The 26,096-nt window shown below is 44.3% G+C and overlaps 3 protein-coding genes across 9 annotated transcripts in view; 2 read left to right on the top strand and 1 right to left on the bottom strand.

Moving 5' to 3' along the window:
* The window catches only part of LOC124856608 (E3 ubiquitin-protein ligase RNF182), a 29,675-nt gene extending 10,870 nt beyond the window's left edge, over positions 1-18,805 (bottom strand). For 2 of the 7 annotated variants that reach the window (XM_047347228.1, XM_047347231.1), the window contains exons 1-5: positions 8,719-9,382; positions 7,189-7,261; positions 6,992-7,060; positions 1,507-1,660; positions 1,201-1,268 (exon numbers count right to left, since the gene is read on the bottom strand). In XM_047347228.1, coding sequence (XP_047203184.1) covers positions 1,201-1,268; positions 1,507-1,660; positions 6,992-7,060; positions 7,189-7,257 — 360 coding nt within the window. In that variant the 5' untranslated portion in view covers positions 7,258-7,261; positions 8,719-9,382. Of the gene's footprint in view, positions 1-1,200; positions 1,269-1,506; positions 1,661-6,991; positions 7,105-7,188; positions 7,262-8,718; positions 9,383-18,679 lie in introns of those variants that run through there. The other 5 variants (XM_047347229.1, XM_047347233.1, XM_047347234.1 and 2 more) reach the window with 5 other exon arrangements.
* On the top strand, positions 10,688-19,105 carry snrpb (small nuclear ribonucleoprotein polypeptides B and B1). Its single transcript, XM_047347235.1, has 7 exons — positions 10,688-10,843; positions 11,781-11,932; positions 17,749-17,860; positions 17,940-18,092; positions 18,164-18,293; positions 18,769-18,900; positions 18,987-19,105. The coding sequence occupies exons 1-7, from the start codon at positions 10,841-10,843 to the stop codon at positions 19,025-19,027; spliced, it is 723 nt and encodes a 240-aa protein (XP_047203191.1). The 5' UTR covers positions 10,688-10,840; the 3' UTR covers positions 19,028-19,105.
* Positions 19,106-21,025: 1,920 nt separating this feature from the next.
* On the top strand, positions 21,026-26,047 carry ctsa (cathepsin A). Its single transcript, XM_047347227.1, has 14 exons — positions 21,026-21,133; positions 23,284-23,441; positions 23,520-23,631; positions 23,706-23,756; positions 23,830-23,916; positions 23,985-24,140; positions 24,223-24,399; positions 24,500-24,591; positions 24,679-24,757; positions 24,839-24,987; positions 25,061-25,136; positions 25,291-25,380; positions 25,512-25,613; positions 25,702-26,047. The coding sequence occupies exons 2-14, from the start codon at positions 23,284-23,286 to the stop codon at positions 25,783-25,785; spliced, it is 1,413 nt and encodes a 470-aa protein (XP_047203183.1). The 5' UTR covers positions 21,026-21,133; the 3' UTR covers positions 25,786-26,047.
* Positions 26,048-26,096: the final 49 nt, after the last annotated feature.

Genomic DNA, 26,096 nt, shown 5'->3' with positions numbered 1-26,096 from the left:
ATCAAACTGTTTGGTCACAATGCAAAACGATATGTTTGGCGTAAAAGCAACACAGCTCATCACCCTGAACACACCATCCCCACTGTCAAACATGGTGGTGGCAGCATCATGGTTTGGGCCTGCTTTTCATCAGCAGGGACAGAGAAGATGGTCAAAATTGATGGGAAGATGGATGGGGCCAAATACAGGACCATTCTGGAAGAAAACCTGTTAGAGTCTGAAAGAGACCTGAGACTGGGACGGAGATTTATCTTCCAACAAGACAATGATCCAAAACATAAAGCCAAATCTACAATGAAATGGTTCACAAATAAACGTATCTAGGTGTTGGAATGGCCTAGTCAAAGTCCAGACCTGAATCCAATCGAGAATCTGTGGAAAGAGCTGAAGACTGATGTTCACGAACGCTCTCCATCCAACCTCACTGAGCTCCAGCTGTTTTACAAGGAAGAATGGACAAGAATTTCAGTCTCTTGATGTGCAAAACTGATAGAAACAAACCCCAAGAGACTTGCAGCTGTAATTGCAGCAAAGGGTGGCGCTACAAAGTATTAATGCAAGGGGGCCGAATAATATTACACGCCCACTTTTCAGTTTTTTATTTGTTAAAAAAGTTTGACACATCCAATAAATTTCATTCCACTTCATGATTGTGTCCCACTTGTTGTTGATTCTTCACAAAATATTAGACTTTTATATCTTTATGTTTGAAGCCTGAAATGTGGCAAGAAGTTGAAAAGTTCAAGGGGGCTGAATACTTTCACAAGGTACTGTATGTCAATAACCCTATTGCCTTGGCAGAGGTCTGCGGTCTCTGAGGGATATTCTAGTTATTACTCTAATTTGACTGGAGAAATATGCTTTTAATGTTATTTATATTGCATAAAAAGTGCTGAAACCAGCCTTTTTTAAATCTTTCTAGCTAAAACACTGCTTGGTTCTATATTAGTTTACTTTTGGCCAAACTTATTAAGAACCGCTGTAGAGGCCCTAAAGAGCCACAGGTTGAAAACCCCTGGGCTAACATAACAGCAGTAATAAAAAGAAAAATCAGCAAAGACTTAACTTTTTACGACTGTTTGGTAAAAACTAAACTAAAGGAAAATCTGCTGGTGATGTTCTACCGCTCTACAGGTGAGAGCATACTAGCATACTGTGTCACTTGCTGGCTGGTCTGCCGTCCGTCCTTCTCTGTCTCACCTCCTCGTCAGGGACGTAGGTCTCATGGCGGCAGAACGGGCAGCTGATGATGGTCGGTGAAGAGTCTCCTGGAAGCAGTCACATGACAGTTTTGAGTTTTGGATGTTGCAAAGTAAAAATGTAACACTGACATCCGCAGCCTTCTCTGGCATCTTCTCCATCATCTGACCTTATGCTCTAAGCACAACTACAATCATAAATGGATAATTTTATTAACTCAAAGAAATCAAACAATGCTTAAAATCCCAGCAGAGCATGTGTTTAGATTACAAATGAAGTGTCAGCACATTTGGCAGGTAAACTAACCCATGTCAACCATCTTCTTTAGACACTTGGCGCAGACTCGGTGCAGACAGCCCAGCAGTTTGGGTTTCCTGCTCCGAGTGTTGTATCGATTGTAGCAGATTTTACACTCCAGCTCCTCCACAGTGTAGACCAGAGACTGAGCCCAGGTCTGAACCTGAACACAACACACACAAAATACCCTGTTAGTTCCAGACGGCACCAACATAACTTCTCCTAGGCAATGAATCCACCAGAACAAATTCAGTTATTCCCTGAATGCACCACAGTTGCTCCTGCTAGGCCCTGAATGCAAGGCTTATTAACACTGTTTTAGCAGAGTCTGCAAGACAAATATGCAAACTCAATTCAGCTCAGTTTATTTATATAGCGCCAATTCACAACACATGTCGTCTCAAGGCACTTCACAACAGTCAGGTTCATACATTCCAGTTAATCCTAATCATTGAACAGTGCAGTCCACCTTTATGTGGTGGAGGGATTTGAGTACTCGAATGATCCTAGAGGCTATGTTATCTGGGGCTTAAATGCCCCTGTTAGGGTCTCCCATGGCAAACAGGCTCTAGGTGACGGGTCAGACAAAGAGCAGTTCAAGAACCCCTCATAACGACTACGAAATCGAGGCACGTGACGTCGCCTGGTACGGCGGAGCCGGGTTCCCACCCTGGAGCCAGGCCTGGGGTCGGAACTCGTCGGAGAGCCCACCAACACTGTTTACAGTGGGGGTGGGAGGCTGCTGACCTCGACTGGGGAAATTATCGGGCGGTGGAAGGAGTATTTCGAGGATCTCCTCAATCCTGCAATCACGCAGTCCCTGGTGGAAACAGGCTGGGGACTCGGGGTCGGACTCTTTCATCACCCAGGCTGAAGTCACCGAGGTGGTTAAAAAGCTCCGAGGTGGCAGGTCTTCAGGGTTGGATGAGATCCGCCCTGAGTACCTCAAGTCTTTAGATGTTGCGGGGCTGTCATGGTTGACGTGGCGGTCGGGGACAGTACCTCTGGATTGGCAGACTGGGGTGGTGGTCCCCCTACATAAGAACGGTGACCGGAGGGTGTGTTCCAACTACAGGGGGATCACACTCCTCAGCCTCCCTGGTAAGGCCTACGCCAGGGTATTGGAGAGGAGAGTCCGGCCGATAGTCGAACCTCGGCTTCAGGAGGAGCAGTGAGGTTTTTGTCCCGGCCGTGGAACACTGGACCAGCTCTATACCCTCTACAGGGTACTCGAGGGTTCATGGGAGTTTGCCCAACCGGTTCACATGTGTTTTGTGGACCTGGAGAAGACATTCGACTGTGTCCCTCGTGATGCCCTGTGGGGGTGCTCCAGCAGTATGGAATCAGGGGCCCTTTACTAGGGGCCATCCGATCTCTGTAAAAGCGGAGCAGGAGTTTGGTTCGCATTGCCGGCACTAAGTCGGACCTGTTCCCGGTGCATTTTGGACTCCAGCAGGGCTGCCCTTTGTCACCGGTCCTGTTCATAACTTTTATGGACAGGATTTCTAGACGCAGCCAAGGGCCGGAGGGGGTCTGGTTTGGGGACCAGTGGATTTCGTCTCTTCTTTTTGCAGATGACGTGGTCCTGCTGGCCCCCTCTAGCCAAGACCTACAGCATGCGCTGTGGCGGTTCGCAGCAGAGTGTGAAGCGGCTGGGATGAAGATCAGCTCCTCCAAGTCCGAGGCCATGGTTCTCGACTGGAAAAGGGTGGCTTGTCCTCTTCAGGTTGGACGGGGAGTTCCTGCCTCAAGTGGAGGAGTTTAAGTATCTTGGGGTCTTGTTCACGAGTGAGGGAAGAATGGAGCGGGAGATCGACAGACGGATCGGTGCGGCTGCCACAGTAATGGGGGCGCTGTGCCGGTCCGTTGTGGTGAAGAGAGAGCTGAGCCGAAAAGCGAAGCTCTTGATTTACTGGTCGGTCTACGTTCCTACCCTCACCTATGGCCATGAACTTTGCGTCATGACCGAAAGAACGAGATCCCGGATACAAGCGGCTGAAACGAGCTTCCTCCGTAGGGTGGCCGGGCCCTCCCTTAGAGATAGGGTGAGGAGCTCGGCCATCCAAGAGGGGCTCGGAGTAGAGCCGCTGCTCCTCCACATTGAGAGGAGCCAGTTGAGGTGGCTCGGGCTTCTAGACCGGATGCCTCCTGGACGCCTTCCTCGGGAGGTGTTCCAGGTACGTCCCACCGGTAGGAGGCCCAGGGGACGGCCCAGGACACGCTGGAGGGACTATGTCTCTCGGCTGGCCTGGGAACGCCTTGGGCTCCCCCTGGAGGAGCTGGAGGAGGTGTCTGGGCGTCTCTGCTGAGTCTGCTGCCCCCGCGACCCGATCCTGGATATAGCGGAAGACGACGAATACGAGTGGATAAAAAGTTTTTCTATCTAAGGAAACCCAGCAGATTACATCCAGTCAGTGACTTGCAGCATTCACTCCTCCTGGATGAGCATGTAGAGACAGTGGACAGTCACTGGCGTTGACTTTGCAGCAATCCCTCATACTGAGCATGCATGTAGCGACAGTGGAGAGGAAAAACTCCCTTTTAACAGGAAGAAACCTCCAGCAGAACCAGAACCAGGCTCAGTGTGAGCGGCCATCTGCCACGACCGACTGGGGGTTTGAGAGAACAGAGCAGAGACACAAAGAGAACAAAGAAGCACTGATCCAGGAGTACTTTCTATGGGAAGGAAAAGTAAATGTTAATGGATGTAGCTCCTTTAGTCGTTTCATCTAGAAAGAAAGAACAGATAAACTCTGAGCCAGTTTTCAAGGTTAGAGTCTGAAAGAGATCACATAGAGTTAGTTACAGTAGAAGCTCAGTCAGTAGCCATGTCTAGGAGAGAGAAAGGGTTAAACACTAAAAGACAGGGCTATGTGGATCATCTGTAGAGGGTGAGCATTAAGTTGTTGCCAGCAGAAGCTCGGATGATTCCCCTCTCCAGAAAGGTGTCACAGGTAGACACAGAGCCAGGCCAGGTGTAGCTTCTAGGAAGAGAAAAGAGAGAACATAAAGTTAAAAGCTGAAATAACAGCAAATAATGCAAAATTGGAGAGTAGTATGAGAATGTAGCAAAGAGGGTGAAAGTGGTCATTATATCCTCCAGCAGCCTAAGCCTATAGCAGCATAACTACAGAGATAACTCAAGATAAACTAAGCCACTCTAACTATAAGCTTTATCAAAAAGGAAAGTTTTAAGCCTAGCCTTAAAAGTAGACAGGGCCTCATGGACTAAAACTGGGAGCTGGTTCCACAGGAGAGGAGCCTGATAACTAAAGGATCTGCCTCCCATTCTACTTCTAGAGACTCTAGGAACCACCAGTAAACCTGCAGTCTGAGAACAAAGTGCTCTGTTAGGAACATATGGACCAATCAGATCTCTGATGTATGATGGAGCTAGATCATTAAGGGCTTTATATGTGAGGAGGAGAAGTTTAAATTCTATTCTGGATTTAACAGGGAGCCAATGAAGGGAAGCTAAAATAGGAGAAATATGATCTCTCTTTTTAATTTTCATCAGAACTCTTGCTGCAGCATTTTGAATCAGCTGAAGGCTTTTAACTGCATTTTGTGGACATCCTGATAGTAAAGAATTACAATAGTCCAGCCTTGAAGTAACAAATGCATGGACTAGTTTTTCAGCGTCACTCCTGGACAGGATATTTCTAATTTTGGCAATGTTCTGGAGGTGAAAGAAGGAAATCCTAGAAACCTGTTTAATATGGGATTTAAATGACATGTCCTGGTCAAAAATAACACCAAGGTTTAAACCAGCCTAACCCTGTTCCCCTGATCCCTACAGCATATTCCAGCCTTTCTAAGAGAATATTATGGTCAACTGTATCAAATGCAGCACTGAGATCTAACAGAACCAGAACAGACACAAGTCCATTATCTGAGGCCATAAGAATATCATTAGTGACTTTCAGCAGAGTTGTTTCAGTGCTATGATGAGCTCTGAAACCTGACTGAAACTCTTCAAACAGGTCATTGCTGTATAAATGTTCACACATTTGATTAGCAACTATTTTCTCAAGAATTTTAGATAAGAATGGAAGATTGGATATAGGTCTGTAATTTATTGTCATCTCGATCAAGCGAAGGTTTCTTAAGTAAAGGTTTAATTACAGCTACCTTAAAAGCTTGTGGTTCTGATCCATTTACTAAAGATAGATTAATCATATCTAAAATGGGGCTGGTTATCAGAGGGAACACTTCCTTAAATAATTTGGTTTGGTTTGGGTCTAACATACAAGTTGAAGGTTAAGATGAAGCTAATATTTCTGATAACTCAGGAAGCTTCACAGGATCAGAACAGTCCAAACACAGATCAGGTTCTACAGTTATTTCCAATGTTGTCTCACTTGCTGAGGATGAAGTAATCATCTTCAGGAGTATGTCAAAGATTTTATTTTTAATAGAATTAATTTTATTTAAGAAGAATCCCATAAAGTCATGACTGCTAAGAGCTAAGGGAATGGATGGCTCAACAGAGCTATGACTCTGTGTAAGTTTAGCAACTGTACTAAAGAGAAACCTAGGATTATTCTTGTTCTCTTCTATTAATGATGAGAAATAAGTTGTTCTGGCAGAAGTGGTTTTAGTGGTTTGCAATTTGGATGAGGAAAACCAAGGATTAAATATTCAAAAGAGTTGTAGCTATTGATTGGTCTGGGACTAATCAATAAATCCGACTGAAAGATGGTTGCTACTCCTCCTCCTCGTCCAGTATTTCAAGGAATGTGAAAATTTAAATAATTAGTAGGAGTTGACTCATTTATAGTAACTAGTAACATAATCCTCTTGCTGCAGCCAGGTTTCTGTGAGGCAAAATAAATCAATCTGATTGTCACAAATCAGGTCACTAACTAACAAAGTCTTTGAAGAGAGAGATCTTATGTTCAATAAGCCACATTTAATTGTTTTATTTTTCTTTTTAGTCTGAGTTGTGTTTATTTTTATTAGATTTTCATGATTTCCTCCTTTTAGATTATTTTTTAATCTATTTAATTTTGATCGTGGGTGAGACACTGTCTTAATAGGGTAATGGGTGGGTAGCAGTACAGAAGCTGCAGAGAGGAGTGTTAAACTACGACCCTGCTTCCTGGTCTGAACCCTGGGTTGTCAGAGTTCTGGAGAACTAATAAATTCGACCAGATTCCTAGAAAGAAGAGCAGCTCCATCCAAAGTGGGATGGATGCCGTCTCTCCGGATCAGACCAGGTTTTCCCCAAAATGTTCACCAGTTATCAATGTAACCCACATCGTTTTCTGCCAACTCAAATTGGGACTCTTTTATCAGATATTATTCAATTTCTGCTCCTGGTCAGAAGTTTAGTTTAATAAAAAAGACACCCATCAACATGTCAGCTGCAGGCAACGTTTAATGATCAGATATCCGAGAACCACCCTCACTCAGTATATTCAGCACCCTCCCTTTGTAGAGACAGACCAAAACATTTAGCCGCCTAGATGCAAGGGATGATGGGAAATCTCACCTTGCCTTCATTCTCCTGGCAAAGTTCTCCCTCCTTCAGCTGGTTCATGTTACTGGTCGTTGTTTTGACCTGAAGAATGGTGGGGGTGGGTTTTAACACAACGGATCACCTGACTCAGAAAACAAACAAAATCCTTTTACACTTTAAAATAAAGAGAAATCAGAGAAAGTTTAGAAGAGACAAATTTGCAAACATACCTGAGGCCAGGTGAGCTGATCAGTCAGACTGAGGAGGACGTCTGTCCGTTCAACTAGGAAACCAGACATCTATCTTGGTGGAAATGTAAGAGACACGGACACGTCAAACTGAGGTCAAATAAGGGTCATCCAGGTTTTTATGTGTTACAAAAATGTTTTTGTTTGTAATGTTAAGATCCTTTAAACTTTGTTATTTTACAGCATTAATGTTACATTACTGTGTACATACTGAACTGCGTAACAAACATGCAGACGTGAGGTTCTCACAGGAATGCTATGACCTTCAAAGACTGAAACCAAAACTCCACTAAATAGTATCTACTAGAAGTTCTTTCACCCAAGTCCTGAGACAGAGGGACTGCCCCTAGATCGCAAACTGTGGAAAGATGAGTGTGTGTAAAACTGAAGTATGTGGAGGCGGAGGGCTGTAGATAAATGGAGACGCATTCCCTGTGCGTGTTAGTCCAGCCGGAGACGCCCCTGTACAGGTTGTATTTGGATGAACTCCTTGCCACTAAAATTGGGTTGTGTGTTTCTAACAGTTTAAGTGATAAAGGTTTTTTAAGGGAAACTTTTTCCCAACATATATAATAAATGAGAATATTATTGAAAAGTCCATTTATTCCAGAAATTTCATCTCAATATATAGATTAATTTGACACAGAATGATGTTTTCAAGCCTTTATTTCTGTTAATTATGATAATTTTCTGCTTCTGGCCAATGAAAACATTAGAATATTACATCAGACCAATACAAAACATTTTAATTCAGAAATGTGGGCTTAATGAAAAGTAAGTATAATACCTGCTGCAAAGTTATTGTTACTTGAGAACATAGTTCCACTGTTATATATACAAAAAAATCCTCAGTGAGAGCAAAGTGTACCAGAGTCAAATTCCTTGTTTGTCTGTACAAACGTGGCAATAAAGCTGATTCTGATTCTAATTTATTGTATATGTATGCAATAAAGAGAAATGGCCCAAGTACTGAACCCTGTGGTACTCCACAATTAACCCTGGAGTTTAAAGATGATTTATCATTTACATGAACAAACTGGAATCTGTCAGACAGATAAGATTTAAACCAGCCTAGTGCTGTTCCCCTGATCCCTACAGCATATTCCAGCCTTTCTAAGAGAATATTATGGTCAACTGGATCAAATGCAGCACTGAGATCTAACAGAACCAGAACAGACACAAGTCCATTATCTGAGGCCATAAGAATATCATTAGTGACTTTCAGCAGAGCTGTTTCAGTGCTATGATGAGCTCTGAAACCTGACTGAAACTCTTCAAACAGGTCATTACTGTCTAGATTGGATATAAGTCTGTAATTGAACTAAAAGAGCAGCTTTGTTGACCAAAAGCTTAAAGCTTGTACAGGTTGAATATATCTAAAAACATGATTATTAATCAGGAGGGTGAAGAACATCTGGGATTACTGGGATGCATCCTCACGCTGCAGCCTATTTACTGTTAATGATTGTGTCTGCATGCAGATTCATTTTAGAGACTGATGTAACAGCTCACCTGCTGGGCCGTGGAGATGATGAAGATGATGCAGTCTCTGGAGGTTCTTCATGTGGGATTCAGTTGCTCAGCTTGCTTCGGTTGCTACAGGCTTCCTGTGGTTGCAGCAACATGTTGGCCTTCAGCATCAACAGCTTCGGTCTCTGTGATCCTGTAGCCTGAAAGGAAAGCCAGCAGCTGGGTCTGGCGGAACCGGTCGTGGCTCAACTGGATGCAGCTGTGTCCTCACGCGCAGCAACAGTGTGTCCTGATAAATGTCAACGCGACAGCCCCTGTGTGTGACGTCACTGCGGATCCTGGCTGTGATTAGTCTGACAGCGGCCGGCAGAACCTCAGTGGGCTCGCTTTCGGTGCCAGTGGTTCGGTGTTCTGGTTCCAGTGTCGGTCACGGCTGGTACCGCTGTTCGTGGTGACTCACCATCCCGACGACTCAGCGCAGCGCGCGACCGGCGGCGGGAACCCGGTTACCATGACAACTGTCCAGAAGCTGGAGAATGGGAGGACAGAGAGCGCGATCAACAGGACAATGAGGATGGTGATGTTGAACTAAACCACGAATGATGTCATCTCAAAGCACTTCAAAAACTAGTCCAACTCATAGATAGTTCTATAGGATCCAGTTTGTTCCAAACCTGGTTCTGATCTGTGCAGTTCAGACAATCATATTCAGGTCAGTTACACACAGAGGTGAAGAGAAAAAACTCCCTTTTACAGGAGAACCCAAACAAGAACCAGGCTCAGTATGACCTATCAACTGCAGTCTGAGAAGACAACAGACGCAGATAGATGCATTCGGCCAGGAGTACTATTTTTATTTTAAGTTTTTACTATTTTAGTAAATAATCTCAGAGACGCACAGCTAAACAGATAAGCTCTGAGCCAGAAGTAAAATCTATGGAATGAAAAAAGATTAAATTAATTTAATTAACTAATTAAATTAATGGCAGCAATGACTGCAGATAATGAGGTTATGGAAAGTAGTAGGAGAAAATAGCATAGTGAGGAAAAATCCTCCTGCAGCCGATACCCATAGCACCATAACTACAGAGATAGCTCAGGATCACCTAAGCCACTCTCCATCGTCCAGAGGTCCCATGGCTGATGATCCAGCTGGATGCTAGCTGTAACCCAGCAATAAAACAGAGAGGTGGAGACGATTTCAAGTCCTCAACAAGTCATTGGACCAAACATGTAATTTATTCACAGTAATAATTAATAATCTCTAGAGTTACACATAATTTTTAAAAGGTGATTTTGCTCAACAGAAAAACCAGCAGGAGGAACCGAGCTTCAAAACTCTCTGAAAATCAGTTCTGATGTTGCTTTTTACAGTAAATTTAAACCCACACAACAAGCCAGTGTACAGAGAAAAGAAATAACCATATTTTCTTTTTAAATGACCAGATTTCTAAATAAAATAGGAATTATCTTCATGGTAACCAACTGCAACATTACTAACCTACTTTTACAGGATTGCATGAGTGATCAGATCATTAAAATAACAAATATAATTATTTATACAACTGAAGAAAAGTGAATTGAGTAGGACTGGCAACTTGACCGCTGGAGATGAGCACCAACTCCCTCCCCCACCCTCCCACGACCTTTCTGTAATTTGGCTGCAGGACATTGATTTGATATTATGTGTTTCTGAAACAGTTTACTTTATTAATCAAGTGTGTTAATTTTTGACCACAGAGGCCTCACTCGAGTTCGGATGGATTTAATTTTGTCCTGTAGTAACTTCTGATCAGAAGTATCAGTCGGAAATCTTCACAAAAACAGGAATAATGGAATTACTTCAAAGAAAATCAGAGAATATAGCTTTGGTTGATATTTTTTTGAAAGAAACAGAAATTTTAAGAATCAAAAAGATGGTGCGATAGTTCCTGATCCATACTCCAGAAGGTGGCGGCAGTGAACATAAAAGTTGTTTGCCAACCAATATAAAAAAGAAGAAAATGAAGTAGGAACTCCTGATCGTGTTTCCAGTCGGAAGCTCTTCCGGTTTGTGACGTTACTTCCGGTCCTTTGTAATAAAGACCGGGTGGCTCCTGTGGTCTGTGTTTTTATAGTTGGTTCGAGTAATCCTCCTCGAATCGGTGCCATCAGAACCACAGTCATGGTGAGTCTTCCCGGATCGGATCTATGAGATCCGGATCTTTCCAAATTGGTTAGAATTTTTAGTTTTTAACGTTTTGATTTAAATATGGCGGATGTTCAAGAAGACGTTGGCGGGACGTTGCAGGAGAGGTCCAAATGGTCCGGGAACTGATCTATATAATCAATAACTTGTTCGGAGTAATGAACCGGATTACATCTGGGGTCTTCTACTACTATCTGCGATTCGGTCTGTACCGGGCCACCGTTGGTACTGAAAAACCTCGGGGTGTTGCTGGCACTTCGGTGTCAGAGAATCCGGTTCGGTCTGAGGGCGAAGGGGAAGACGGTTTAATGCTAATCAAATGTGAGTCCAGTAAATCAAACGGGCCGTATTCCAATCGTTTCAGGCCGACAAATGTTAGAGACGCAAAGGGATCTGGTGCCAGAGTATGCGAAACTAGAACAACGGAACCAGAATCCGGACAGAAGTCTCACTGAGAGAATTGGTACAGGCCTGTCTTTGCCCACAGTTTGGTCTCTGAGAGCAACACTCAGAATTCTGACCCAGTTCGGCAACAGATTCTCAGGTTCAGGAAGCTTTGGTAGGAGTCTGAATAGATTTTTAAACTGAACATTTCATGAGAAGGTTCTGGATCAGCAATGAGAACGTTGAGCCACTTTAAACACTCCGTGGTTCGGAGTCTTGCTGGGTCTGGTTTGATTGGATCAGAGCCCGGTAAAATGAAATTCGGCTTACAAATAAAACAAGTTCTGACACAGTTAGGAGGAGGTGGATGTGTCTAAAACCTGACAGAGTTCAGTGGAAAGAATGAACAGAAGATCCCATCCGTTCCTTTGTGCTGAGGCCTCTGAGCTGCAAAGTAATATCACCTGTCCAGGTAAACTGCTGTGATGTAACAATGATGTCATGCTGACTGTTGTCTCTGATTCGTTGCCAGACGGTGGGGAAGAGCAGCAAGATGCTGCAGCACATCGACTTCAGGATGAGGTGCATCCTGCAGGACGGTCGCGTCTTCATCGGCACCTTCAAGGCCTTTGACAAGCACATGAACCTGATCCTGTGTGACTGCGACGAGTTCCGGAAGATCAAGTAGGTCCAATCTCCTCTCCCCGTGGTTGTCTGTCCACCAGGCGGACGGTACTCAGTTTCCATCCTGATTTGCTACAGAAAAACCAGGCCCGGGTTTTTATTGGAACAAATCTAGTTGAGCTTTGATTAAATCCAGAATGGAAAATCTTTTATTTCTATGACCCAGTTCTGATAGATTATACTTGAATATGATTATCTCAGAAGATAATCAGATGGTTCAGTGACTTTGAGCTACAGCTTTGACCTCAGATGGTTCCTGAGGCTTTAGAACATCTCTGAACTTTATAGGTCCTGCAGATGTTCTGATGATCTTCATGGTTCCCAGTAAGCACGGTGCTCTCTCCTGTTAGAGAGATCTGGGACCAGACAGTGAAGATCCATCTTCAGTGTTCTTATGAAGCTGGTTCTGAACTTGATAAATGGACCCATGGTTCTGACTCTGGATCTGTGCGCTCATGTTAGTATTTTGATCATCTGACGGTTTTAAACCGGGTTGCTCTAAATGATCAAAGGTCAGATTCTATCCAGCAGGGGGAGCCACTGTACAGCTACAGGTTAAAACGTGTTCTGGTTGTTTTGAGGTGTCAGATTATCCAGTTGATCTGGATCGGAACCTGATGAATTGGAACTTGCAGAAGGCTGGACAGTTGGATGTTCTCTGAGCTCATGATGATGATCTCTGGTGTCAAACTGTAGTCTTTGAGGACCAGCAAACGTTTCTAAAACCACCAGAATTTCCATCCTGTTTAATATGTGTTGATGCACCAAACCCTTCATGAGAATATCCAACCTGACGAAGAATGAAACGGTTTTAGATGAGCTTTTATTGCAAATATATGAAATGGACAAATACAGGTTATCCCTGCAAACAGTAAGTTATGTGACAGTCTTTATTATATATATATATATATATATATATATATATACAGTCAAAATGTGCCCACTGACCGCACAGGTCACACCACACCTGCAATGATTGAGTGACAAATACAGAATAATCAAAACTCAAACTTACAGAAATGTTGTGTAATTATAAGCACAAAATAGTGTTGTACGTGATTCACGTTGTTGAAGCTAAACAATTGGAGCAATTCGTTTTTTCCATCATAATAACGATAGACGTCAAACTAGTCATTTACAAATATGCTACAAGCTCACTGTCATTTAAACCTAAAACAAGAAGTAATACAAAAACTTTAGGAAAATAAGACAAAATACATTAAACAAGACTTAACTTAACCTTCAACGAAAGAAACTGCCACAGTGAGGACAAGTCCATCAGAGGGCTTTCAGGTAAGCGACCTGTGACGTATCATCGCTGTGCGCATAGTCTCAAGGTGGGAGGCGATGGCAGCATACCTGAACCTGAAGTACATGCAGCCCCCATGGTGTAGCACCATGGGTGTCCAGCGGAACAGAATCTGGCCCAGGTTCTGTAATCAATGCAGGGTTCGCCAGTACCTGGCTCTGCAGAAACGTCCTAAATGCTGAACTAGCAAAACATAAAACATGTCGTTCTTTTAAACAATTACAAAAATAATATATTAAAATATATATTTTTGGAATTGTTTTTTCAAATTTAATTTAAAAATAAAAAAACGCCTGATTGTTTTTTGTTTCTTGTATTATTTTGAAACGGAAGACCAAAACATGAAGCGTACACGGATTATACACGGGTTGCCCTAGTGGGTTAACTGATTTCAGAAACAAGTTTTAGGAACATTGGTTTGTGTTCAACTGATTATTCTGTACAGATGTTAGCATCTGGAATTTTGTGATTGTTGGTTTGTATTAAATAAACACAACTATTTATTATATTAGAGGAGAGACTAACTATTTTCAGTTCAGTTTATTTATATAACGCCAATTCACAACACATGTCGTCTCAAGGTTCTTCACAACAGTCAGGTTCATACATTCTAATTAATCGTAATCATTGAACAGTTCAGTCAGATTCAGTTATTTATTCAAATTGGATAAAAAGTTTTTCTATCTAAGGAAACCCAGCAGATTGCATCCAGTCAGTGACTTGCAGCATTCACTCCTCCTGGATGAGCATGTAGAGACAGTGGACAGTCAATAGCGTTGACTTTGCAGCAATCCCTCATACTGAGCATGCATGTAGCGACAGTGGAGAGGAAAAACTCCCTTTTAACAGGAAGAAACCTCCAGCAGAACCAGAACCAGGCTCAGTGTGAGCGGCCATCTGCCACGACCGACTGGGGGTTTGGGAGAACAGAGCAGAGACACAAAGAGAACAAAGAAGCACTGATCCAGGAGTACTTTCTATGGGAAGGAAAAGTAAATGTTAATGGATGTAGCTCCTTTAGTCGTTTCATCTAGAAAGAAAGAACAGATAAACTCTGATCCAGTTTTCAAGGTTAGAGTCTGAAAGAGAGCACATAGAGTTAGTCACAGTAGAAGCTCAGTCAGTAGCCATGTCTAGGAGAGAGAAAGGATTAAACACTGAAAGACAGGGTCATGTGGATCATCTGTAGAGGGTGAGAATTAAGTTGTTGCCAGCAGAAGCTCGGACGATTCCCCTCTCCAGAAAGGTGTCACAGGTAGACACAGAGCCAGGCCAGGTGTAGCTTCTAGGAAGAGAAAAGAGAGAACAAAGTTAAAAACTGAAATAACAGCAAATAATGCAAAATTGGAGAGTCTAACTGGTTGGGTTCATCAGGATTTATGGATAAGTAAAGCTGAGTATCATCAGCATAACAGTGAACATTTATCCTATGCTGCCTGATAATTTGACCTATTGGAAGCATATATATAGTAAAGAGAATTGGCCCAAGTACTGAACCCTGTGGTACTCCACAATTAACCCTGGAGTTTAAAGATGATTTATTATTTACATGAACAAACTGGAATCTGTCAGACAGATAAGATTTAAACCAGCCTAGCGCTGTTCCCCTGATCCCTACAGCATATTCCACTACCACTGGGCCAGTTAAAGGAATAAAATCATAACCACACTTCACAAATGCTTCATGTCTTGATCATGAACTCTGTCTGTAAACATGGGTATGGGATGAGGCAGTGTGAGGGAATTGTTGCTGTGGTTTCTACTGTCTGACTTCTCCAGAGGGTCCTCCGTTCTTTTCTGTTCGATGTCTTCAGTAATCAGAATATTTTTCGGTCTGTGGCGTCTGTGGTTACTGATGCCAAGGAGGGGCCAAGCAAAAGCACATATGGGCAGGGCTGTTTCTAGCTTGTCTAGGGGCCCTAAGTAAACCACAGACTGATACTGGAGTTGGTCAGAGACGTGTGACACTGTTCAGTTGTTGCTCATGAGAAACAGAAGTCAACAGATTATAATCGGCTTAACAAACCATCACTGGTCATATTTCATCTAACAGGCTTTATGGCATCAACTTCAGCTTTTTACTGTTTACAGTTAAAATGACAGCTTTGTGATTTAAAACAAAGGCACCATAATAGAAGTCTGACAAGTAGACTCCAGGTGTGATTCACACACTAACTGTGGAGAGGAACTCTGTGAGACCAGAGGGGTGGTTTCCTAGGACACATCCTTGTCCTCCACGGTGCCCAGAGTCCACGGTCCGCCTGTGGACTTCTTTCAGTTTGAACATCTCCTGGCCCGTTTGTTACGGCAACTAATTATTGTGTACGTACAGGTGTTGGACAATGAAAGTGAAACACCTGGTTTTAGACCACAATAATTTATTAGTATGGTGTAGGGCCTCCTTTTGCAGCCAATACAGCATCAATTCGTCTTGGGAATGACATATACAAGTCCTGCACAGTGGTCAGAGGGATTTTAAGCCATTCTTCTTGCAGGATAGTGGCCAGGTCACTACGTGATACTGGTGGAGGAAAACGTTTCCTGACTCGCTCCTCCAAAACACCCCAAAGTGGCTCAATAATATTTAGATCTGGTGACTGTGCAGGTCATGGGAGATGTTCAACTTCACTTTCATGTTCATCAAACCAATCTTTCACCAGTCTTGCTGTGTGTATTGGTGCATTGTCATCCTGATACACGGCACCACCTTCAGGATACAATGTTTGAACCATTGGATGCACATGGTCCTCAAGAATGGTTCGGTAGTCCTTGGCATCTAGCACAAGTATTGGGCCAAGGGAATGCCATGATATGGCAGCCCAAACCATCATTGATCCACCCCCATGCTTCACTCTGGGCATGCAACAGTCTGGGTGGTACGCTTCTTTGGGGCTTCTCCACACCGTAACTTTCCTGGATGTGGGGAAAACAGTAAAGGTGGACTCATCAGAGAACAATACATGTTTCACATTGTCCACAGCCCAAGATTTGCGCTCCTTGCACCATTGAAACCAACGTTTGGCATTGGCATGAGTGACCAAAGGTTTGGCTATAGCAGCCCGGCCGTGTATATTGACCCTGTGGAGCTCCTGACGGACAGTTCTGGTAGAAACAGGAGAGTTGAGGTGCACATTTAATTCTGCCGTGATTTGGGCAGCTGTGGCTTTATGTTTTTTGGATACAATCCGGGTTAGCACCCGAACATCCCTTTCAGACAGCTTCCTCTTGCGTCCACAGTTAATCCTGTTGGATGTGGTTCGTCCTTCTTGGTGGTATGCTGACATTACCATGGATTCCGTGGCTCTTGATACGTCACAAAGACTTGCTGTCTTGGTCACAGATGCCCCAGCAAGACGTGCACCAACAATTTGTCCTCTTATGAACTCTGGTATGTCACCCATAATGTTGTCTGCATTTCAATATTTTGAGCAAAACTGTGCTCTTACCCTGCTAATTGAACCTTCACACTCTGCTCTTACTGGTACAATGTGCAATCAATGAAGACTGGCTACCAGGCTGGTCCAGTTTAGCCATGAAACCTCCCACACTAAAATGACAGGTGTTTCACTTTCATTGTCCAACCCCTGTAGATCTGTATGTTTTGACTGGCCTGATCCCCAGTTGATGTCGTGTTGAAACGTGGTGGTTTTATAATCAGTCACCTTAAGCTGAACCTTGTCCTCTGTCCATAAGAACACTTTATTTTCTGCCATTTGTACTTTTATTAGTTGCGGCAGCTTTTTATGTTGCGCTCAGTTTGTAGTAGGAAGTCTGAATTTCCGACCTCCAAGTAGGAAATTTCAACTACAACGCCCCCAAAAGTCGACTTGGGAGTCGGAAAGGTGGGGCAGTAGGAACATACTCGGCTTGCGCATTAAAGACAGTTGCTACTCGCGTCAGTAGTAGTGAAATGTTCTTGCTGCCAGTTCTTTATGTATGCAACCTTTAGTCCGTCGTCCAGGTACTACTTCTCAGTGTTTGAAACGTGATGTTTTAACGCATTTTAATATGCACGAAATGCTGCATAGAACAGTGTTCATTGTCGTTGTTTTGTTAGTTGCTAGCAACACGAACAAAAACAAGCAGGAAACTGGAACACTACAACGCTGAGATGACGTAAACTCCGACCTCTGAGGTTAGTGGAGCGCAGCATTAGGCAGGGAGTGTTTGTACACATGCGCACGGGGAGTTTCAGAGAACATACTGCCTACTAGTGGTGTGGCGAGTGAATTACACCATCTTTAAGTCTACCGTTGCTGTGTGAACAGAGATAATTCAAACGTTGTCGTGTAGACGTGATGAGATGAATCGTAGTGTAAACCAGACAATCTCTAATTTTCTCAGGGCTCTGATTGGGTGAGAGCCAGTGCTTTCTTTGTCTTGATCTCTAATCTGGAACCTAACAAGCGCCAGGTTGTTGCTATGGTAACGGCTTCAGTTTCATTGGAAGGTATGTCCCCCAATGCCCCAATGTATTCTGGGTACTGACAGATTCTGTCCTCCTCAGGCCAAAGAACTCAAAACAGCCGGAGCGTGAGGAGAAGAGGGTTCTGGGTCTGGTTCTATTGAGGGGGGAGAACCTGGTCTCCATGACGGTGGAGGGCCCGCCACCCAAAGACGTGAGTTTTTGTTTTTTTCCTCCAGGCTGTCAAATTTCTCTTACCTCTGTGTCCTCTAACCTGTGACATCTCTCTTTAGACTGGGATTGCTCGGGTTCCCCTGGCGGGTGTGGCCGGAGGTCCGGGTGTGGGTCGGGCAGCTGGTCGTGGTGTTCCTGCAGGAGCTCCGATGCCTCAGGCTCCTGCCGGACTGGCAGGGCCGGTCAGAGGAGTGGGCGGGCCTTCCCAGCAGGTATTCATGGTGACACAGCTGGCAGAGGTCCGGAGGTGGGTTTGGGTACTGATAAGTTCTGTGCGTTTCAGGTGATGACACCACAGGGCAGAGGGACTGTTGCCGCGGCAGCAGCAGGAGCTAGCATTGCTGGGGCCCCTACACAGTACCCTCCTGGCCGAGGAGCCCTGCCCCCTATGGCCCGGGCTGCACCCCCTCCAGGTGAGCTAGGTTCTGTTTAAAGCGGGTCTGTAAACTTGTTTCGTTAGTAATAATAATCACCTTTTATTTGCCACCTGCATTTAACACATCCCTTAAGGAGCAGCTTGCAGGGACCAAGGGTCTTGCTCTAGGACCCCGAGTAACAGTCTGTGTTTCGAAGCGGTGAACTTGCAACCTCTCCAGGACGCAAACACCCTGCTCTCTAACCACTAGGTCACCACTCCCTTCCATAGCGGGTCTAGGTCCGTTCTGAGGAACTGAAGTCCCAAAATGTTGCAACCAGAACCTACAATGTGTCTGCTCAGTTTATGTCTCAAAGATGTGTGAACGTTTGGTTCTACTGTTCAGAACCTTTTTGCTATAGTAAAGAACCCTGAGACCAGTACCTGTTGATGAATCCTGATGTTTTATGGTTCTCCTGTAGATTAGGCTGTTAAAGTCTCTCTCTGATGCTCTGGTTGCTCCTCCCCTGCAGGTATGATGGGCCCGCCTCCTGGCATGCGGCCCCCGATGGGTCCTCCAATGGGAATGCCTCCCGGTCCGGGTCGTGGCGCTCCGATGGGAATGCCTCCTCCAGGCATGAGGCCGCCGCCCCCTGGGATGAGAGGTCAGCTGTTCAGCTAATCAGTTGGCAACTTGGTTTAACCAATTACTGATCATAACCTGATCATGTGACCTCTTTTGTTTTATTAGGGCCGCCCCCTCCTGGGATGAGACCTCCTCCCAGGCCATGAAGAAGCTCCGCCCCCTCACATTCACCTGTTGTATAGATGTTTGTTTTTTACTTTTTAATAAAGTTTTCTCAGTTTAAATTTGTCTGGATTGTTGGAAATGTTTCCATGGTAACAAATGAGTCAAAGGTCAGGTGACTTCATTAATTATTTGGATGGAGTTTAGTTTCACTGACAAAGAATAAACATGAATGTGTAGAGATGGGCTTTACAGTGAATACATTTAATACCAGCAACATTCTGATTTTATGGCAGAATCCTTGCCTAGCAAATCATTTTGACTCCTAAAGTGACGATACATTCACTGAAACCAAGTCTTTGACTTTATTATTCCATCTTTATCCTTTATGGCTTGAATGTAAAGCAGTGTTTTTATATTGCAGCAATTCTAAGGCAGATTTATTATCTTCCTTGAAATTCAGATTTTGAATTCTGGAAAATTCGATGGGGAGATGAGCATTTCCATCTACAGGTGACAGAAACAGAGGAAGTTTCCATCCGACTGAGGTTGTTTCCATCATTTTCTGAGGTGTTTTACGTTATTGAGGCTGAATGTGATTCAGTTTAAACCATAAAATCTCAAACTCATGAAGGAACATCAGGTTTGATGCTCCATGAAATAAATAACTGAATGAAATCATATTTCAGTGGATTTAAGGGAGGTTTAGTTCTCTGTAGTTTATTATGGCAGGTCAAAGGTTTGCGTGTATTTATGCACACTTTCATGATTCCTATACAAGGCACATTTCACATCCAAATAAAGTGAAGTATTAATACAATAGCCTGAGCAGAAAAAGTACTAATATAATATTAAAATATAAAAATAAAATTGTGTATAAATCAACGAAAAACAAAAATCAACCCCATTACAAGAGGACAAGAAATTCTTAAATCATTAATATATTGGTATAATGTTTGGGCTTTTTTGTTCTTACCAGGACTTTCTTAAATAAAATTATTTCACTTAAAAAATGTTGAAAAGGGGGTGAATTTTAAGAAACGGCACTTATGAATAAAAAATGTAACCTGAAGGGTTAAAGTGTTATTGTAATAGTTTGATATTTCATCCATGCTTAGAAGAGCAGCTTTTATCATTCAATTATAAAAGTGGAATAGATTTCTTATACAAGATCCAGTTTTGAAAACCTTTCCAAAAATATTCATGACAATGAAAGAAAAACCCTGACCCTGCTGTTTCAGGATCTGTTGGAGTAATTGCTGAATATATCATGCCTTTATTTAGCTGGATCATAGAGGAGGTATTGCCTTTAAAACTTCTAGTACATGTTAATATGTATTTTTGATTAAAGCATCAGACCAAAGACCTTTCTCCAACCAACTTTTGTAAAAGAACAACTTTAGTTTTATCTCGACGCTTCTGATTCCTAATCGAGACAGAAAAGTTGTGTTTAACAGTAAGTTTTATTATGGATTTATGATTCTGTGGCATTTTCTAATCACCTCTTTGCTGCCCTAATTAAATAATATAAATATAAATAATATATCTGCTACATCTTACACAACAGAACTGTTGATTTCACATAAGATGCAACACATAGTCAAAGATAAACTGATACTAGAGGATGACCTTTAGGAGGTTTAAGAACAGGCTTAGATAAAAGCAGGACTCATTTGCTCCTCTCGGTTCATCCCTAAAATGGGCTGAAGAGGGCCCGGTACCGAAGGTGAATGTCACTCTGTATCTGTTTAGATGTTTAATCTGTACACTGATCATTTTGGCATCAAATCTTGATTTTATACTTAACCATTTCTCATTATTTCACAAGGTAAATACTTTGCTGGTTTTATTGGACCCGGTGGTGAACAGGGAGGAAAAGAGAATAAAACTCCCTTTTTACAACAGTTTCCAGAGCCTGAACATCTGATCGTTTTATCGATCATTTAGAGATTTAAATCCCATCAGGAATGTCGTCCAGCACCAAAGAGCACTGGACCTTGATCAGCTGACCCTGTTCTGGCTCAGAACCAGGAAGGCTTCAAATAAACACGTGACGTTTGCATGACAACCAGTGTCACATGACCGGCGGTAGTCACATGACCCGCACTGATCGGAGGGACTGCTGAGCGCGGACAGGTGGACTCAGTAAGGTGAGTTTTTGTCGTGCCAAGGTTCTGGTTCCGGTTCGATCCAGCTGTATTTACCCGGTCTGACCTAGTCCTCGACCTTATCCATCAGTCTGACTTGGTTCTGACTCGGTTCTTCCTGGGTCTGAGGCTATTTCCGGGTCTCTGGGTAAACTCGGTGTTTCTCTCTGTTTATGATCTGATGTTTCTGACCGAAGGCTGTGGGTTCTGCTGGAAAGACCGGTTCTGTTTGGGTTCTTACACTCCTCTGAGAAAGAAGCTCTGGTGGCTCCGGTTCTGACAATATCACTGTATTTGTCTCAGAGTTAAATAAAATGTCCCCCCAGCTGAAGCAGATCACCACATCTAAGAATCAATGGTGGGTGATTCTGGACCGAACCTGTCACATGATGAAACTCTGAAGGGCCGGTCAGCTGCAGCCCTGCAGAGCCCCCTGGTGGCTGAATCAAACGGGTCCGTCTGGGATCAGCAGGTCATTGATGATGTTTGAGGACCAGCTGCAGGGATGGGATGAATCTGTACCTGTTGTGGGTTCTTCAACACTGAAACGGGCCTGATTGTAGGTCTTCATCACTGTGTCTCAGTAAATAATTAATGGAGAGATTACTTCCTGCAGGTGGACCCGGACAACGTTCAGATCCAGAGAGGGAAACTATAACCATGAACAGCCATGTTTAATCTGAGCTCAGAACCATCAGTCCAGACTGTCATCTCCAACAGATCTGAGCTGCAGGCTGATGTTTCTGAGGAAACTGTTGGAAATGAACTCTACTGAAACCAGACTGGTTGTTACTGTGGACCTGTTACCCCATTACTCCCACAGGTCCCAGTTAAGGGGACAAAATTGGTGAATTTAAAGTGACGGGTGGCTCTGATGCTCCTCAGTGAAGACCTTGGGCTCACACATAGAAACAGTTTCTCCAGCAGACCTTCCAAGCAAGGATCCTCATTTCCAAACACAACTTCTCAACACTGAGGTTATAGAATATTAAAGTATTTATTTAGAAACAGATCAACCTTTAAATAACCAAAACACCTACAGTGGTTGGACAATGAAAGTGAAACACCTGGTTTTAGACCACAATAATTTATTAGTATGGTGTAGGGCCTCCTTTTGCAGCCAATACAGCGTCAATTTGTCTTGGGAATGACATATACAAGTCCTGCACAGTGGTCAGAGGGATTTTAAGCCATTCTTCTTGCAGGATAGTGACCAGGTCACTACGTGATTCTGGTGGAGGAAAACGTTTCCTGACTCGCTCCTCCAAAACACCCCAAAGTGGCTCAATAATATTTAGATCTGGTGACTGTGCAGGCCATGGGAGATGTTCAACTTCACTTTCATGTTCATCAAACCAATCTTTCACCAGTCTTGCTGTGTGTATTGGTGCATTGTCATCCTGATACACGGCACCGCCTTCAGGATACAATGTTTGAACCATTGGATGCACATGGACGCGCCCATCTAGCACAAGTATTGGGCCAAGGGAATACCAGGATATGGCAGCCCAAACCATCACTGATCCACCCCCATGCTTCACTCTGGGCATGCAACAGTCTGGGTGGTACGCTTCTTTGGGGTTTCTCCACACCGTAACTCTCCCGGATGTGGGGAAAACAGTAAAGGTGGACTCATCAGAGAACAATACATGTTTCACATTGTCCACAGCCCAAGATTTGCGCTCCTTGCACCATTGAAACCGACGTTTGGCATTGGCATGAGTGACCAAAGGTTTGGCTATAGCAGCCCAGCCCACTATCCTACCATGTGGGATGTTCCCCGAGGACAAACGAGCACGCAGCCTGATGAATGTGACTAGTCAATCAGAAAGCGAGGTGACACAACCACAGAAGGAGATTACTCTGAACTCACGTTAGACCACCAAGTTTTTTTCTTAGGAACAACTATTTTCATTGGTGGTCTCACCATTTTGGAACAAGGTACCATCAGAGCAGGGGGAGGTTCCTCTCTACCTTCAGTAGACCTCTCTGACTCACACTGCGTCTGATGTTGCTGGTACCCAGTTCAGTAAACTGGTCTGGGTTCTAACTGGCTTCCAAATCCCCTAACTCGCTCACTGCTTCCTGTCCAGCCTTGGGTGTAGATGATGTCATTTCCTGTCTGTTCTCAAATGTAGGTGTTTCTCCCTTAGATGCAGATCCTGTGGTTTTTCCTGGCATTCCTGCTGGGAGCCGGTGCTGCTCCAGTTGCAGATGAGATCACCTTCCTTCCTGGTCTCCAGAAACAGCCGAGCTTCAGGCAGTTCTCTGGATATCTGAACCTGGCTGATGGGAAACACCTTCACTACTGGTCAGTACCTGCGCTAAAGCTCAGCTCCTATACCTCACTTGCTGATGGCACCTCACCTAAACCTGTTCTAATTTTCAGGTTTGTGGAGTCTCAGAACAAACCCTCCTCCGACCCAGTAGTTCTGTGGCTGAACGGCGGTCCTGGCTGCAGCTCATTGGATGGACTCCTCACTGAACATGGACCCTTCCTGGTAGGTAACCTCTGACTCCGCCCACCTCATCTGTGTGATAAGTGTGCACTGTTTGATGTCAACGCTTTCTGCAGATCCAGGATGATGGCGTGACACTGCAGTACAACCAGTACTCCTGGAACAAGGTTGGTCATGTGACTGGAGGGTGTGGTCACATTAACTGTCCTGAAAACTGATTGGTTCATTGCTCACCTGCAGATTGCCAACATGTTGTACCTGGAGTCTCCAGTGGGCGTTGGTTTCTCGTACTCAGACAATAAGAAATATGCCACCAACGACACAGAGGTCAGTAACATGCCTCAACCACTGCTTCTGATTGGTTCTCAGGTGTGTCAGATGTTCTGTGTCTTCAGGTGTCCATGAACAACTACCTGGCTCTGAAGGAGTTCTTCCGACTGTTCCCGGAGTTCAGCAGCAACGAGCTCTTCTTGACCGGAGAAAGTTATGGAGGGATCTACATCCCAACGCTTGCTGAGAGAGTGATGGAGGACTCCACCCTGAACCTGCAGGTTCTGCTCATCTTCTGACCTGTTCTGCTGCAGGTAATTCCACCCGACCTCTGCATGATGCTTTGTATAACCTATGCTGCAGGGTGTTGCCGTGGGAAACGGGCTGTCGAGCTACGAGCTGAACGATAACTCTCTGGTGTACTTCGCCTACTATCACGGCCTGCTGGGCAGCCAGCTGTGGGCGGAGCTTCAGAAGTTCTGCTGCAGTGGCGGGATGTGCAACTTCTATGACAACCAGAACCCCAACTGTAGCGAAAGCGTGAGTCTGAACCAGACTGCCCCGATACTTGACCTGTGTTTCTGATGTTACGGGGGTCTCGGATGTTTAGTCCAGGTGTTCTCTCTGTGCTTCTCTGCAGCTGTCGGAGGTCCAGATGATCGTCTACAGTTCAGGACTCAACATATACAACCTGTACGCTCCCTGTGCAGGTGGAGTTCCTCACAGATTCACGTAAGTGGAACCAGATTTAACTCACCTGCAGTAGGTTGGTTCTTGATGTTCAACCTGGTTACTCATTGATGGGTTCTGGGATATCAGTGTGGAGCATGGGCAGTTGGTGATTAGAGATCTGGGAAATATTTTTATCAACCACCAGTGGACTCAGGAGTGGAACCAGGTGTGTATGATCTCGCCTGCTGTCTATTTAAGGCTGCCTCAAGTCTTCACAGCTTCTCACCTGCTGCTTATCTGACTGCAGAAGTTACTAAGTCTGGCAGCTCTGCACCTGTCCGTCCGTCTGGACCCGCCCTGCACCAACTCCACCCCCTCCTCCCTCTACCTGAACAACCCATACGTCCGAAAAGCTCTCCACATTAGCCCTGACGCTCTGGACTGGGTAATCTGCAGGTAACGGCCTCCCCTGTCTCTAAGGGAAATGTCCACTTGTCCTGCCTCTAACCTGTCTTGTCTGGTGTTGCAGTTCTGAGGTGAACCTGAACTATGGCCGGATCTATATGGATGTCAGGAAGCAGTACCTGAAACTGCTTTCAGCTCTGGTCAGTGAACACACCGCAGCACCTGTAACTTCCTGAATGAACAGGAAGGTTTCTGTGGAATGCTTGATTCATGATGGAGTCCAAACCTGGTCTCGGGCTGGTTCCAGGTGTTCTGTGGGCATGTCTAAGCTGTAGTGTGGTGTGCTTTCTGCAGAAGTATCGGGTCCTAGTGTACAATGGGGACGTGGACATGGCCTGTAACTTCATGGGTGATGAGTGGTTTGTGGAGTCTCTGCAGCAACAGGTAACAATCATCATTTAACAATAATTAACATGCACAACAAACAGGACTCCCCCTCCTCTGTCCTTGCAATCGTTGAGGTGAGGTTAGTCTGATGAGGTCCTCAGGTGTGTTAAGCTCTGTATGTGTCTTAGGTGGAGGTCCAGAGGCGTCCGTGGATCTATGAAGGTGAAGATGGTCGTCAGATTGGAGGCTTTGTCAAAGAGTTTAACAACATTGCCTTCCTCACTGTAAAGGTACATCTTCATCATCATTATTAATGCTGAGATATCATTCGTTTCTTGTTGCCCATTAGTTGATTGGTTGGTTTGTTTGGTCCTGCAGGGCTCTGGTCACATGGTTCCATCAGATAAACCTGTTGCCGCCTTCGCCATGTTCTCGAGGTTCATCAAGAAGCAGCCGTTCTGACCTAAGCTCAGTTTGGACCTTCTTAGCTGCCGTACTCTCAGGGATTTTTTTTGTTTTTGTATTTTTGTTGTACATCACTGTCAGCCAATCAGAACAGCTCTCTGTTTTAAAGTTACAGTGCAAAGTTATGTTAATCAATCAAGTGCCTCCTGTATTGGCTCCACCCATATCTCCATGGAAACGAGCACTGCCTTCTGATTTCCTGAGTGTGAGATGTTGGTTCAAAGGGAAAACACAAAATAAACTCAGATTTTAACCAGAACCAGGGTTCTGTTTCTATTTCTGTACAGAGGCCCTGAAGGGTCAACACA

Source organism: Girardinichthys multiradiatus, chromosome 20, assembly GCF_021462225.1.
Source record: "Girardinichthys multiradiatus isolate DD_20200921_A chromosome 20, DD_fGirMul_XY1, whole genome shotgun sequence".
Classification (NCBI taxonomy): Eukaryota; Metazoa; Chordata; class Actinopteri; order Cyprinodontiformes; family Goodeidae; genus Girardinichthys; species Girardinichthys multiradiatus.
This window is presented reverse-complemented; position numbering and strand designations above follow the sequence as displayed.

Coding starts and splice junctions, on each gene's coding strand:
- snrpb (XM_047347235.1), top strand. Junction 17,861..17,939: donor AGGGCCCGCCACCCAAAGAC/GTGAGTTTTTGT, acceptor ATCTCTCTTTAG/ACTGGGATTGCTCGGGTTCC. Junction 18,901..18,986: donor GCCGCCCCCTGGGATGAGAG/GTCAGCTGTTCA, acceptor TTGTTTTATTAG/GGCCGCCCCCTCCTGGGATG.
- ctsa (XM_047347227.1), top strand. CDS start 23,284: ATGCAGATCCTGTGGTTTTTCCTGGCATTCCTGCTGGGAGCCGGTGCT. Junction 24,141..24,222: donor ACTCCACCCTGAACCTGCAG/GTTCTGCTCATC, acceptor CCTATGCTGCAG/GGTGTTGCCGTGGGAAACGG. Junction 25,614..25,701: donor TTGCCTTCCTCACTGTAAAG/GTACATCTTCAT, acceptor TTGGTCCTGCAG/GGCTCTGGTCACATGGTTCC.